A 15,988-nucleotide genomic window follows, 5' to 3' on the forward strand; every position below is an offset into this window, starting at 1 on the left:
GAGCTCCCGGGGTTACCATTTGAAAGAGACAGCCGGGGGTGTGGAAAGGACATTCTCTATTAGCCACAGTAACAGGGATCTTCCAAATCAGCGAATTTCGTTATGCAAGAGGAAGATTTCCAAGGACTCGACATGAATGTTTATGGTCGATAACAAGGCTGCTGCCCACAAAAACAGAAAAACCCAACAAGGTCAGAAAATGTCCATATGGAATGTGGGCACAATACCAACAAGGAAAGGGGCAGAATGAGTCCAGTCCCCCCTAAAGGGAGAGACTGAGGCAGCTGGCTACATTTAGTTGTATGATGACATTACATCAATGTCTACGTTCAAGATCATTTCATGAGCGCTCACAGCACACTCTCAAAATGTACCAGTTTTGACCTCTAGGTGGCAGCAACTTTCTTCTGTTCTCCACATGGTTGCCTTTGGTCTTTGTTTCCTACAGGCAACAAAAACCCACACTTCCTTCTTTTCCCCAAATAACCACTTCACAGCCTGTAAAGTTTGGGGAAGATTGCTGTAAGCCACTTTCACTGGAAGAAATCAGGCTATTCTTACAGTTAAGCTACAGGGTTCATCAGAGAACACAACATAATTCAAGTCTAAAGTGAAAAATAACAGCAAGGTATTTTCTTGCTTTCCCCATCCCTATTAACTGCAAACTCTGAAGAGAGCAATGTTTCTTTTCTTTACAGATCTCCGAGGGAAAAAAGCAATGAGTAGAGAAATGGGAAAATAAATGGAATTGGAGAGCTTTCTACTTCATAATAACAACAATTTAGCCCTATGGGTGATGTAAATCATCGCTTTCTAAAGGATGTGACCCAATATCTTCATTTATGAAGGTGTCCCAAGTATATTGTCGGATAGAAGAGAGGATTTAATGATCACGGTCATGATCAGATTGGTAACAAATAGAGAGTTGCCCTTCTGGTTTATTCAGCCTTTACAGAAACTTAGGGAAATGGCTACATCCATACCCTAAAACGCTACCACTTTTGCTTGGATGTAACATGTGCCCCTTCTGGAACATGCATTTACCTATATATGGAACCACAGTCCTACTGATGTACACCCACCTGCTCAGGATTCTACCTTGTTAGAGTGAAGAAGGACCCAAGAGAGCTGAAGTGAATTACAGCTTCATTTGAGGCTATAATAAATGCTGGGTGTGTCAGTGAAGCAGCCAGGTGGTAGTAAGAGATCCCTTTTATGGAAAGTTCAAATCTGATTGTGGGCTAATACCCACGGTTTATGAAGCACTTTATTTCAAGGTGATGTTATAAAGAGTATCATCTCTTTTATACTCTCCCCAAGATCAAATTTGAATAGTTTGGGTCAGACACCATTCATTCATTCATTCATTCATTCATTCAATTTAATAGTAATGCTGAAGTACAGGAAGTATAGACTAATTTAGTGTAAGTGAAATAGTTATACCAGAATTTGAGTCTGTGGACTCATGCTTTATGCATTTTATAGGAGGTGCCTCTGTTTTGACTATCTTATATATCTAATTGTAATTATGTATGTTTGGTTTTAAAGGCTGCTTCTTAAAATATGCGATTTAAAGTAGGAAATCTGGGAAAATGAGTGGTTTAAAGGACTTAGGATGAAAAACTGTAAGTGTTGAAGGAGAATGGAGTCTGTCTGTTTTGACCTTCTTATGCTTCAGTCACTGAATAACCAAGAGTAAGGCCTGAGAGACTCCATTCATTTTAGTTACTATTGCCCTGACTGCTGGCTCATTTGGTTGGAGCATTTTAGTTACTACCTGCAGAGCACCTTGCCATCCAAAATGTAAGAAACGATGGCCTCCAAGGAATGACATTAAAGTTCATTAGCTACCTTTAACGGCAGCGTCTAGTTCACTGAATAGAAGGGACAATCAGCGGTGCCAGTTTATGAAGAGCTGTAATTCTTCCCATCATTGTTTGGTATCAACACCTCCTTTTCCTTTGGGACACCATCCTCTCCTCATCACGTGTGATTCTCACTACATGGGGTCTTTCTTGGACTGTTAACCAAGGCTGGGCACCTGAGCCAGGCTGGGCCAATCAGACTCTGAGGCTTCCTCTACTGCGACTTTAAGGAGGTAGCAGCAAGGAGCTGCACTGCCTCACTCTAGGCCTCCACCTGCTTTTTAAATCCTGCTCCCTGGACCCTGGTGCTGTCCTGATCCTGTGCTTCCTGAGGCTCAACTCTTCTGCTCTTCCTGTGCCTCCATCACCTACCTCATGTCCTTCTGCAAAATTACCTTTTGCTTAAGTTGGCAAGACGCAGTCAGTTTCCATTACTTTCAACAAAAGATAAAGGAGACTAATCTGAATGAAAATTTAGAGAGCGGAGAACGGATTCCAGCAGAGTCCTCGGCCCTCCAGCTACTGTCAGCTGTGGGACGTATGTTGAAATCTGTGTGATACTGGGTTGGCTTTAATTTTTGGATTAATATATCACACACTCTCTATTGCTCTCCTAGAATGGAATAAAAGAAAATACACTAACTATGAATATGTTTCTAAAATATACTAAATGTATCTTAAATAATCTAGTACTATATTTAAAAATGTAATAAACAGCCAATTTTAAGGGAATTACTTAGAAACTATGAAAACTTAGTGGTCATAGTTATAGGAAGTTGAGAATACATATAATTTTAAAATTGCTAGTTCACTGTCCATGTGTATACGGAGAAATCTCAACTAGGAAGATAACAACAAGAATATGACTGACAGATGAAAACCAAACCAACACTGCTGGTACACTCAGCATTTTCACAGGAAAATCTCCTTCAGTTCTATTATCCTGAGCAGTATTCTTAGCATATTTCAGAACACATTAGGATTTTTTATTGGGTCCCCATATCAGTCATTATTCTTCCAAATATACATTTAGAAGACAGCTAGAATTAGCCAATTTGTCAGTCCAAATATATCCATTAAAGGTACTATAAAACACTAGGAAAGCATGCGGCTTCTCTGGATATAGTATATAAAATAAGATCTTTCTTCATTTTAATTTGATATGTTAATTACAACATGATGTGCTATCATATATACATATTTTTTCATAGTGGGACACAGTTATTTTTTCTGCATTACTCATTCATCACTCCCCATACTCCCCTCATTGGTCATGTTTCATTACAATATGACCACTATTTTAACATTCTACCTCTGACCAAGTTTAACAGGGAAGGGATTATCATGGAGAAGAATGCACACAGCACAATTTAAAACTCATAAAATATGCAATTCAAGTAGCTTTTCTAGAGTAAGTCATCAATCCCGATTGTTTCATTTCAAACAGCCTTATGTGTATAAAACCTTCCTAGAAAAATAACAATTATATTAAGAAGATGCTACAAATCCCAGAACTACAAACAGTTCATTTTATTTCTCTTCTGCTCCTGCTTACTTTGGATTTAATTCAACACTTTTTGTGGTTTCCTAAAGTGGAAATTTAGATTATTGATTTGAGATTTTTTTTTCTTTTCTAATATATGCACCAGTGCTATAAATTTTCTTAAAAATTTTAATAGGTTGTGTTCAAATTTTCCACTTAGCTAAAAATATTTTGAAATTTCACTTGTAATTTGTTCTTTGACCTATGCATTATTTAGAAGCATGTTGTTCAGTTTCCAAGTATTTTTAGATTGTCCAAACAATCCTTGGGAATTCTGAACTAATAGCTCTAATTCATGCCAAAATTAGTTAATCAACAGAGATGTTTTATTACACACTAGTACCACACCTATTACAGTGCTGAGAAGATGCCAGGAATCAACAAGTACACTGACATGGCCTATGGGTTCTTATAGCAGGTTTCTAGTAAGACACTAAAATGGTTCTGAGTAGTAGATTGGTAGAAATAAAATACTCAGGGACTTTTAATTGAAAAAATGTCTCAGAAGTGGTGATCTTTATAGCTCAACATGTTCTTATAGCCCTAATATTCCTAAATAATTGCAGAAAATAACCTATCTTAAATTTTTTTCTCCCAATTACCTCTATTTTGACTGAAACAATACAAGACACAAAAATCAGCCATTACTAATAGGAATGTGAAACACTTATCATGAGGTTTCTTGCTGAAATTCTGGGTAATAGAGAATTTATGAAAATTAGACCAAAATCTTGATGGATGTTAATCTGAAAGATGGTACACAATTTTAAAGTATACATAATTGTTGTGAACCTAAATTTGAGGAGGTGGTGGAAGTAATTAAATGAATTAGCAATGTAGCAGGATACAAAATCAACACCCAAAAATTGATGGCTTTTTTATACATCAACTAGGGGCCCAGTGAACGAATTCGTGCACCTTGAAAGGAACTGTGGGCCATGAGGCTGCGGTAGGCACAGGGGCGGGTCTCTGCCCATCCTGTGCACCCCCACCTGGCCCCTCCCGCTGCAGCCCCTGGTCCCCTGTCTGCCAGCAGCCCTGCTCCTGCTGCTGCTCCCATGCTCTGATGGCGCCAGCCCCGCTCACACCTGCTGATGGCGTGGAGCAATTAGGGCCAGCACAGCAGTGGGTGTGAACAGGGCCGGCGCTGTCAGCAGGTGTGAGCGGCAGCTGCTGCCCGGATTGGCCCTCAGGAGCAGAGGGAGGTGGAGAAGCCCTCAGGGGCGATCAGGGCTAGCACCGCCGCTCACACCCGCTGATAGCACTGAGTGATCGGGACTGGTGCTGGGCACTGGCAGCAGATGCGAGCGGGGCCAGCATTGGCAATGGGTGTGAGGTGTGGCCCTGGCATGAGCTGCGGGTGCGAGTGGGGCCAGCGCCGGCAGCAGGTGCGAGCGCCTGGTGGGATAGCATTGTGCGGGAGCAAAGAATTTTCAGTAACTACCAGAGACTCGCCCCAATGATAGCGTCTAGCACCCCACCTTGGTCTGTCGCCCCCACTCACCTGCTCTACCATCCTGCCACAGTCAACGCTCACCATGTTCCGCACACGCCCCCTGGTGGTCAGCGCATGTCATAGCAACCATTTGTTTGATTGTTCAGTTGTTCTGGTTATTCCGCTGTTCCGTCTATTTGCATATTAGCCTTTTATTATATGGGATAATGAATTCTCAGAAAGAAAAACTAAACAAATAATCCCATTTACCATTGCAACAAAAAAATTAAAATACTTAGTAATAAACTCAACCAAGGAGGCAAAAGACCTATACTCAGAAAACTACAGGATGTTGAAAAAAGAGATAGAAGAAGATATAAACAAGTGGGAGAATATATTGTGTTCATAGGTTGGTAGAATCAACATCATTAAAATGTCCGTACTACCCTAGGCAATCTACAGATTCAATGTAATCCCTATTAAAATACCAACAGAATACTTCACAGATCTAGAATATTCCAAAAATTTATATGGAATCAAAAAAGACCCCAAATAGCTGCAGTAATCTTCAGAAAGAAAAGCAAAGTTTGAGGAATCACAATACTAAATTTCAAGCTATACTACAAAGCCACCGTAATCAAAACAGCCTGGTACTGACACAAGAACAGGCATACAGATCAATGGAACAGAACGGAGAACCCAGAAATTGAACCAAGCCATTACACTCAATATTTTATAAAGGAGGCAAGAGCATATAATAGAGTCAAGAGAGTCTCTTCAATAAATGGTGTTGGGAAAAATTAGACAGAATCATGCAAAAAAAAAAAAAAAAAGAAAAGAAACTAGACCACCAATTTACACCATACACAAGAATAAACTCAAAATGGATAAAAAACTTAAATGTAAGTCAGGAAACCATAAAAATCATAGAAGAAACCATAGGCAGCAAAATCTCAGACATCTCTCATAGCAATATGTTTACAGATGTATTTCCTAGGGCAAGGGAAACTAAGGAGAAAATAAACCAATGGGACTACATGAAATAAAAAGCTTCTTCACATCAAAAGAAACCATCAACAAAATGAAAAGGAACCCCACTGTACAGGAGAACATATTTGGCAAGCTGATACATCCGATAAACGGTTAATATCCAAAATATATAAGAAACTCATACAACTTAACAGAAGAAAGACAAACAACCCAATTAAAAAATTGGCAAAGGACTTAAATAGACACTTCTCCAAAGTAGACATACAGATGGCCAAGAGACATATGAAAAAATGCTCAAAGTCACTGATCATCAGAGGGATGCAAATTAAAATGACAATGAGGTAACACCTCACACCTGTCAGAATGGCTATCATCAAAAAATCAACAAATGACAAGTGCTGGTGAGGATGTGGAGAAAAGGGAACCCTAGTACACTGCTGGTGGGAATGCAGACTGGTGCAGCCACTATGGAGAACAGTATGGAGTTTTCTCAAAAAATTAAACATGGAACTGCCATTTGACCCAGTGATCCCACTTCTAGGCATAGATCCTAAGAAACGAGAAACACCAGTCAGAAAGAATGTATGCACCCCTATGTTCAGAGCAGCACAATTTACAATAGCTAAGATTTGGAAACAGCCCAAGTGCCCATCAGTAGATGAGTGGATGAAAAAGCTGTGTTACATTTACACAAAGGAATACTATGTAGCAGTAAAAAAGAAGAATCTCTTACCCTTTGAGACAGCATGGAGGGACCTGGAGAGTATCATGCTAAGTGAAATAAGTCAGTCAGAGAAAGACAAGTATCACATAATCTCACTCATATGTGGAATCTAAGTAACAAAATAAACTGATGAACGGAGTGGATCCAGAGACATGGAAGCATGGAGCAGAGTGCGGAATCTCAGAAGGAAGGCGCGGGAGGGAGGATGGGAGGTAATCAACCAAAGACCTTGTATGCATATATGCATAACCCATGGACAGAGAAAATAGGGTGGTGAAGGTGGGGGGCAGGGGTGGGCTGGAGGGGGATAATGGGGGGGAAAGGGGGACATATGTAATACTTTCAACAATAAAGAATTATTTTTAAGCCCTGACCGGTTTGGCTCAGTGGATAGAGCATCAGCCTGCGGACTCAAGGGTCCCAGGTTTGATTCCGGTCAAGGGCATGTACCTTGGTTGCGGGCACATCCCCAGTAGGGAGTGTGCAAGAGGCAGCTGCTCGATGTTTCTCTCTCATCAATGTTTCCAACTCTCTATCCCTCTCCCTTCCTCTCTGTAAAAAATCAATAAAATATATTTTTAAAAAAGAATTATTTTTTAAAAAGAATTTAACAGCAGATCCTGTACTGCAACATTTTATAAAGGTGTGAATTTGGAGGGATTTAAAGTGTAGCAACATCCTGGAGGCACTTGTTTTCATTGTAAGCCAGTGGATACAGAGAACTTACAAACTGGCTCATGATTATATGAATGACACCTATAAATGAAATCTAAAGGCAACCTACTGTTACTTATTTATCAACATATATGGATTAAAGAAACCAGGAAGGCTAGGGATTTGGGGAACTGGAAACTTCACATATTAAAGTCCATATAAATTATCATAAATTTTGCCCTGTAAGTAAAAAAGCAAAGCAGTGGAATGCTCTGGTAATTAAGATAACATAATCCATATTATCTACAAATAATGAGCATGCAAGAAGCCACACCATGATGATAAACATGTTGGCAGGGAGTAACTGCCACATATGGGAGTGGGCAGCAATGTCTTCATTAGGCCTCTCTTACTTCTCCTTTTTCTGCCCCTGTCACATCAATATCATGGGAATTTTCCAGAAAAAAACCTTCTGCTTAGCTCATAATGAATTAAGTATTCGTCTTATTTTATCTTCTGCATTTCTCCAACAGTAGGTAACTGCTGAGTAGCAGAAAGATGACTGGCCAGTGTGCAAAGCCTGGGTTGATGCCCCCTGCTGACATGTTACATTTTGGAAAGTGAGTTGAGCTGAACCCAATGATGCTGACATCTCTTCTACAGCTCAGAAATTGATAACGACTACATTTGGAAATGTTATGTCTCTCCTTAAAGGGCTAGCTCTGCATCAGCTTTCTGAGCAGTTTCTTCCAATATCAAGGACTTCAGTGATTTCCTCTTTTAAGGAGACGCTTTAAACAAGAATGACAGTTCTTTTTTTATGACAAAGATTTCTACTAGTTATATTTTCCAGAAGGAGTCTATGAAGTCATGCCTAACATTTGCAACTGTATGCATTAAATATTTAAGTTCATTGTGGCACTCCATCCCCCACCATAAAACGTCAGTGTGAAAAGGCTCTTCCTGCCCTCCGCCAAGATTTGTGACACAGAACTTTATCACATCCAAATGTGAAATGTGATTCACACCCAGAATGTGTCATCATTTGCACTGATACTCTATTCAAAACTGGAGCCTCTTTGTGTATACAGCTGCATAACATTGCAGGCATGTGGGTAAGAAATAAATCATAATTGAGACTAATAATGGCAGCATCCAATTGGTTAGAGAAAATTACTTCTATTTTACTAATGAAAATTCCTTTTTTTTTATATTTTAAAACATTGTTTTTAATTGTTTAATTCCTTTGCATGTGATTTTTACATATCTCTGATCCAAATGGAGATTATTTGGGTGTAAAATATCACATCCATTTCTTCCCCCCACCCCCCCGAAAATTCCTATTAACAACACTTTATTTTCTATGACATCATGTACATTGCCCATAAAGTCTCTATCATGTAACACCCACTACCACTGTTACCTAATAGCTCTAGATGGATGTTCGAAGTGCAGAGCACAGCTACTATTACCACCATCATCAAAAATAATATATGCCCGTCCTTTAAAAGTTTACAACTGGAGCAGGGTAGAAGGGTTCTAGAAGTGCAGGGGAGGGAAGAAAGAGAAGAAAGAGTAAAAAGCTAAAAACGAGCACATGCTAATATGGATGTCTTCAGAATACACTGATCTAGAGAATTTTGGAGCCTTAAATTAACTTCAATGTTCAGTTCAGCCATATTCTCTATGAAGCCCCTCCCTGTCTTGCTCCCACCAAACATGGCGTCCAAGTTTCTATTATATCTTCGGGGATAAAACAGCTAAAAGATGACTTGAAAACAGCTACTTTATGTGGGTTTGATATCAGAATATAATAGCCTTATACAAAAAGATCTGTAAAGAACAAAAGTCTATCTGCATATCCAACTCTCTAATAATGTTTGCCCTATTCCCCCCAAGTTGCCTGAAATGGAGCAAAATATTTTCCTGGCATTACCACATGCAAGAGAGAGTGGCAAATGATCTTTAAAAAAGTTTATATAGTTATTGGACAAAGGAAGGTATGATCAATTCTTAGGGCCAATGTTGGAGGGAAGAGGAGAGATATGACTCAAGAAATAAAGAAGGAAATTCATATGCTAAACTTCAAAGGCTTTATGAATCCTCAAATCAAGAAGTATAAGTATTGTGGGCTGGCTGTGAGGGGAGAGCCATCCTGATGGAGAGTTTATGTCTGGCCTGGGTTGCTGCCTTTAAGGGACTGTAGTTGTGCAATGACCCCGTGTTCTTTGCTGGGGTGCTAATATATCCTGACAGAAGTTCCTATGGCCATTCTTTAATCCCTGGGAGTTAGCAGGTAGTTACAGCAACCTGGCTCCATCCTAACATCTGTTTGGACCCCTTACATGCGGTGCTTTCATCTTCTCCCTGGATACACACATTTGTTACATTTTCTTTCCATTCCAGCAGGTTTGTTTGCCTTGAACAGAAATCCTTTTCCACACATTTCTTCATCTCCAGAGGAAATGCTGCCACAGGAACGAGGCCAGTGGATGCCGCCTCTCATATTAACATTTTGTAAAGAAAAACACCACTTAAACTTTTAAACCATCTTTACTCAATGATAAACACTGGTTTGATAGCTCAACCACAGCCACTGACATTTGCAACCTACCAATTGTCATGCATTTTCTACCCCTAACTTACAAATTCCAGCCTTTTCATCTTTTCCTGGGGTTTAATTTCTTGTTTGATGAACACCATTTTTTTACCTGAATAAAGCATTTGCTAATTTCACTTCACAAATTCACCTAAGTCACTCACATAAGAGTGTTTGCAGATCTCACTCAACCCGGAGCCAAGCTGGTGTTGAACTTCACATCTAACTCTATAAATTACCCTACACTTTTATTTGGGGGAGAGCAAGGGTCACTTTTCCTCCATCTCCCTTGCTGAGCATGAGTATTTAAACTTCCTGAACTCTCAGAGCCAATATTTCACAAAGAAACAGTGAGTGATTATCAGTTGACCAGAGGTAGATGCTGGGTGATTCACTGGCTTCCTCCCAGCTGGGTGATTTATTTCCATGTACCAGCTTCGCAGTGTTTACTTAAGGAACATTCAAGGTAGTACATACACTAGGAATTCAAACTAACTCATGACCAAATGAAGCACATGGCCAAATGTTCCTACTATAGTTCATTCAGAAATGTCTCCAGGTCCTTGTAAATGTTTTTCAATTTATAAAGAAGGCACTACCTCAACCCTCTGCTTTTCCTACTAATTCTGGGTCTTTACTCAAAAACCTTCTCCAGGATGGGTTTTCTCATAGTCCCCTTCCTTCTTCTATACGTTCTCCCTTCTCATGACCTACTCTCAAATTAGTATTAAATAGAGTTGATAATATTTCCCTCTGCACATTGTACTATGAATATATCTCCTTAGAGAATTTTTATATGTCTTGTTTATATGACATCACATAATATTGTATATTACATGTGTGATCACACACACACACACACACACACACACCCTACAAGACAGTGAGCCCCTTGAGAACAGAAACCATGCTTTATTTATCTTGCTAATCTAGTGCCTTGCACACAGCCAGGGACAGTAAATAAAACTGCTGAATAAATAAAAGTTGAATTTTAATTTTATCAGGGATAATAGTAAAAATTTTTTCTGTTTTTCATGGCTTACTTCTCAGGAGATAAAAGTGGTTTGAACTTACTAACCGAATAATGTGCTGTAAGTTATGTAGGAATGAGTTATCATTACTCTAATCCTCCGGGAAGAAAAAGTGAAGGAAAGAATATTTGTTATTTACTCAATGTTCCACAATTAGTAAAATAGGTTGTAGAAAATGGATCTCATAACTGACATTGTTGCACTCTATCCATTAATTTACATTGCTCACTTGAGCATCTCATAGTCTCTACATGTAATAAAGTTTCTTTAGTGCAATATGCTGTGTGCTGAGAAGGAATATCAATTCCGTGCAGTCAGGAAAAGCCCCGGTTTCTCCCTGTTCTTTTATGTAATGGCCATCAGTGCTATTTTCCCCTCAGCTTCCTAGGTTGGACAGGGGACAATATGCTTTAGTGACCGTGAGAAAGCATGTAGGAGGCCCCAGCTTTTAGACAGTGTGTAAGCAAATAGCTGCATCATCTGTGTTCCATTTCCCTCTCTGTGAAAAAAGAAAAGCATAATATTTAACAACATCACCAAGCTATTGTGAGGGTTAATTCGATTTAATGGGGGAAGGGAGGTGAGCTGATTAGACACCATTCAAATTCAAAGAATCATTATTATGTGTCTAAAAATAATCCTGATTTAGGAATAAAATTAATTTGGAAGCTCAAGCTTCAGTAATCATCTTCCCATACTTAAAAAAAAAAAGCCATGATTTTTAATCAAAATCTCATCCTAAGCACAATTCAGTGAAGTAAAAATGGATACCTGTGCATTTCCACTCACTCCTGAAGTAAACAGTACACAGTTCAAGTTCAATCAATCCTTCTTTCCTTCCTTCTTTTATGAAGATACATTACATTTAGAAAGAGTAATTTTGTGCAATGGAGTAGTTAAAGTGAACATAATGGATTTTAAACCCACATTAATTAATTAATTATTTTGTTTCACATAAAAAATTTATAAAACGTCTTAAATCGCTTCTTTATAGAATCAATCAATGATTTGTGGTTGAACTAACTTTTCAGGTCATTTCTGATAATTTCCATCTATATTTCTGTTCAAAAGCTGGTCAGTGAAAGAAGATATTTGTATTTCCCAAATTTAAAAATAAAATCCCTGGATATTTAAAGCCTAGTCAGAAAGACACACACATCTAAATAATAATCAGCAAAATTAATATAATTGACTAGAGGCCCAGTACACAAATTCATGCATGGGTAGGCTCCCACAGCCTGGCCAGCGATCGGGGGCGATCAGGGTCAACTGGGGCCAATGGGGGCCAGCTGGCTGGAAGAAGGGACCACAGGAGGTTGGCTGTGGGAGTGCACTGACCACCAGGGGGCAGCTCCTGCATTGAGTGTCTGCCCCCTGGTGGTCAGTGCATGTCATAGCTACCGCCCAGTCCAGTTGTCTGATCATAATGATCGCTGAGGCTTTTATATATATAGATTACTTTACAATGAAGTAGAAGTTGGTGCCTGAGAAAAATCTAAATTATTGCCGAAATCCCACTTGAAAAGCTTACAGTATTTTCCAAAAAGGAGAAACATTTTTTAAAAATGTAGCAGTTGACAATCCTGGGAAATATATCTGTTATGAAAAAAAATATTACATTCAGTTTTTAGTGAGTAAAGAGTTTTGGCTGGAAAGGAATTTTTCAAAGGAAAGGGAGAAAACGAAATTCAGTTAGTAGAAACACATTCTCTGTAGATGGACTTTCAAACTTTTTCGTTTCATAGCACACATAAACTAATTACTAAAATTCTGCAGCACGCCAAAAATATATTGTATTTTTTGCTGATCTGAACCCTTCCCCCCCAAAAAAAGTAGGTATAATCTTGATTCATTCACCCCAGATGGCTACTGTTGTTTTGGCTGTTGTCATTTTTTATTTCACAATCTAAGAGAAAAGAGGTCAGTGTCCCTGACTAAGTAGTCAGGTATTACATGTTTTAAAAATTCTTGAGGCACACCTGTTGAAAACTGCTGCTCTACAGAGGAACAGAAATAATTCTATTTTGTTATAACACAGATCTACTAAAATTTCCCATAAAACTGAAACATTCTCATAATTTAGACTGTGTACTCACCAAGCAAACTTCTGATTATTCATTCGACTTCCCCTGACCCTTGATACTGGGGACGGATGTACCCTGTAGGTAGATGAGAGTAATCTAGTCATTGAAAAAGCATATTCCCAATTACAAACGAACAGATAAAAAGGAATCTGGTTTATAAATAATCTTTTAGACTTGCTTTACTATCAAATCCCCAAGAACCTGATCACCTCTTAGTAAACGGATGCAGGTAAGTTCCCATGCCTGCAAACCCGAAGGGTCTCTCTTTTCCCTTCTGTACCACCTATACCATGACAAGAGTTTCTCATATGTTCACTGTGAAGACCCCCAAAAGAGGACCAGCAGTTTTAATCAACTGATTTCATTCATTCAGTCCAACAAAGAGTTACCAGCTAGAGTACCTGCCCTAAATGGGCCCTTTCTGCTACCTATTCCCACATGCGGGGAGGGAGGGACATAAAGACAGTCTAAGTGCACACTTTCTCAGTTAACTTCTAGACTTAAGAAAGCAAGATTATAAGGGGATCAGGATATGCCACCCAAAAATATGCTACTTTGGCATAAGGATTATTTTCAGCTAAAAGTAACTGAGAAACAGCAGACATGGGAGGAGCTCTAGATCTTCTTTTACAGGCCTAATAGCAGGACATAAACTTATGTTTTGGAAAGAAAATTTGCACTTGTAAAGGTATCCCTCTCTCCCATCCCAGGAAGAGTAGTACATGGTATAAGTCTTATCACCAGAGATGGTACTGAAATGAGTCTGCCTAAAAAAACCTTTATTTACCATTATTTTTCCTATATATTTCCTAGTTACCTTCTTACAATTTATCCCCCATTGAAGCCCAGACCCCTTTTCTTTTGATTAGTTCTTTCTCCACAATTTATCAGCCTTTGTTAAAATGGTGTACAGTATAAGCTCCAAATTCTAATCACGTTTGGAGTTACTTATCACTCAGTACTTTTACATGTTTGCATGTTATACATATAAACTGCTGGGCTTTTTCCCCTCTTGCTAATTTGTCTTTTGTCAATTTAATTTTCAGCCTCCACCCTCACTGAACCTGAGTGGATACAGGGAAAACTTTTTTCCTCCCCTACAATAATTTCATCCAAATGTCCAGGAACAGAATCTGGGGAAGGAAAGAGGGGCCAATAGTTAATTTCTAGAAAAAAGACCTTCTAGATGTGATGCTCTACAGCTTTGGGCTTTGAAGAATGCAAAGTCAATTAAAAACTTTAGCTAAATAATAAAGAAGTAAAGACTAGACTGTTGTACAAGCTTCCAGGGCTGGAGTCATCCACTGGAAATAGTTTAAATGTCCGTGACCTGCTGACACCTTCCAATCACAAGCCAGCTGCTGAACCTCCCCCTCTCTGTGGGTCCCTCACTGGCAACACCACATGCCCTGCTTCCTGCTTCCTCCTGGCCAACTTCCTGCTTCGTTCTAACGTTACTAGGATTTGTGAGGTCTAGGCAGTGTTTTAGCTTGTCTTAGCTTGACTCTTTATGTCTTAGACATTACTCTTTTTTTTTAAGATTTATTTATTTCTTATTTAATTTTTTTCTTTATTGATTAAGGTATTACATATGTGTCCTTATCCCTCCATTGCCTCCCCCCAGCCCCCTGTTGCCTGTGTCCATTTCAGACATTACCCTTATTTACAAGACAGAAAAAAACCACAGGGATTTTAAACTCCTATCCAAGTACGGTTAGAACCAAAAGTTCCAAGGTTCCTCAGAACCCCGGTTTTCCATGAGTGTTTAGCAAGTGGAAATCATTTCAAAATAGATAATACAGGTCTAGCCACTCATACAGGCCAACTTGCAGTCTTTCAGGACGGCCAGAGCCAGACTGCACTTTGCACCCGGAAGGTTTATTTCTTCCAACTTCCCTTATTAACATTCTTTCCCTCACAGCACCTCTCAATGGCTGCTGCAGCTGAGCTGCTCAGCACAGATTTTCTGCTCTGCATGGGGGAGGGGATGTTAATTATGCAGAAAGATGGAGGGAGGCCAGACAGCCCCTCTGGTGAACTGTCTCATTCAAGCAAGGCCCACTTCCTGCTGTTTTGCAGCTACAAGGATCACCTGTTGGTCTTGGCGCTGGGCCAAACTGGGGCCTAGCGGAAATGGCAGACTGGGCTAGAAATGAAAGCCTGTCCATAGTCCAGCATCCCAAATTGAGGAGAGAGGAAAAACATGCTGTAGAAACGTGTAGGAAGTATTCGAAAGGTAGCAAAACTCTCTTTTTTCTTCTTTTTTATTTCTTTCAGTTTGTCTGCTTGAAATACAATCATCAGAATGGAACTGTGAGCCAAAAAAATGTCTCCCCAGTTAAAGGCCCCGTCCTAAGGGGAAACACCGGAAATCCTCTTGAACCTCCCCTGCATCCCCACTGGGGTGTCTGAGTTATGCTGCCCAAATAAAGCTTTAAAAAGTAATAGCCCAAATACAGTTATTTAATTCACTCTCTAGCCTTTAAAAGTTTATCTCTTTTATTGCTTCCTCCTTAACCCTGGGATTTCTATTCATCATGATCATTCCACCTGTTGAAGTTTACTAGTAAATATATTCTCTTATTGATGGTTCTCATTACATATATCAGCAGAGAAAAACAGGCCTGTTTGACCTTTAATTATAATATTCTCTAGGTATTTGTATCTTGCAGTAACACTTCACTGACCCATCCATATATCAAATACTATAAGCAGGTAATTTCTATAACAGTTGAACAGTCTTCAAAGAATTTCCAAAATTATAGCATTTCTTCAATGAAAATGGTAAAACAAGAAAGCTTGTTCCCCTTCCCCAAATTAGTAAATGGATAACCTGGAGCTTATTTCACCTAATAAAGTACACCATAAAGGTTTACATTCAGCTATCTCCCAAATTTTATTTCTTCAAAAGGCTATGCAGTGTTTTTCGGGAGCTCAGTCTTTAAAGTCTCTTTTGTGGCACTTTTGCCATCGCCTACCATCTTTCCACATGTAGCAGCCAGGCAGGTAGCAAAGTCAAAACCCCAGTAGGAGAAACTACCACCTAATCTGCATGCCATGCAT

At 39.3% G+C, this 15,988-nt stretch overlaps 1 protein-coding gene across 7 annotated transcripts in view; it reads right to left on the reverse strand.

Annotated features, from left to right (window-relative positions):
• KLF12 (KLF transcription factor 12) overlaps positions 1 to 15,988 on the reverse strand; it is a 446,001-nt gene that overhangs the window by 56,283 nt on the left and 373,730 nt on the right. For all 7 annotated transcript variants that reach the window (XM_059684825.1, XM_059684830.1, XM_059684828.1 and 4 more), the window contains one exon: positions 12,938 to 13,000. In XM_059684825.1, coding sequence (XP_059540808.1) covers positions 12,938 to 13,000 — 63 coding nt within the window. The remainder of the gene's footprint in view (positions 1 to 12,937; positions 13,001 to 15,988) is intronic.

Source organism: Myotis daubentonii, chromosome 2 (genome assembly GCF_963259705.1).
Source record: "Myotis daubentonii chromosome 2, mMyoDau2.1, whole genome shotgun sequence".
NCBI classification, from domain to species: Eukaryota; Metazoa; Chordata; class Mammalia; order Chiroptera; family Vespertilionidae; genus Myotis; species Myotis daubentonii.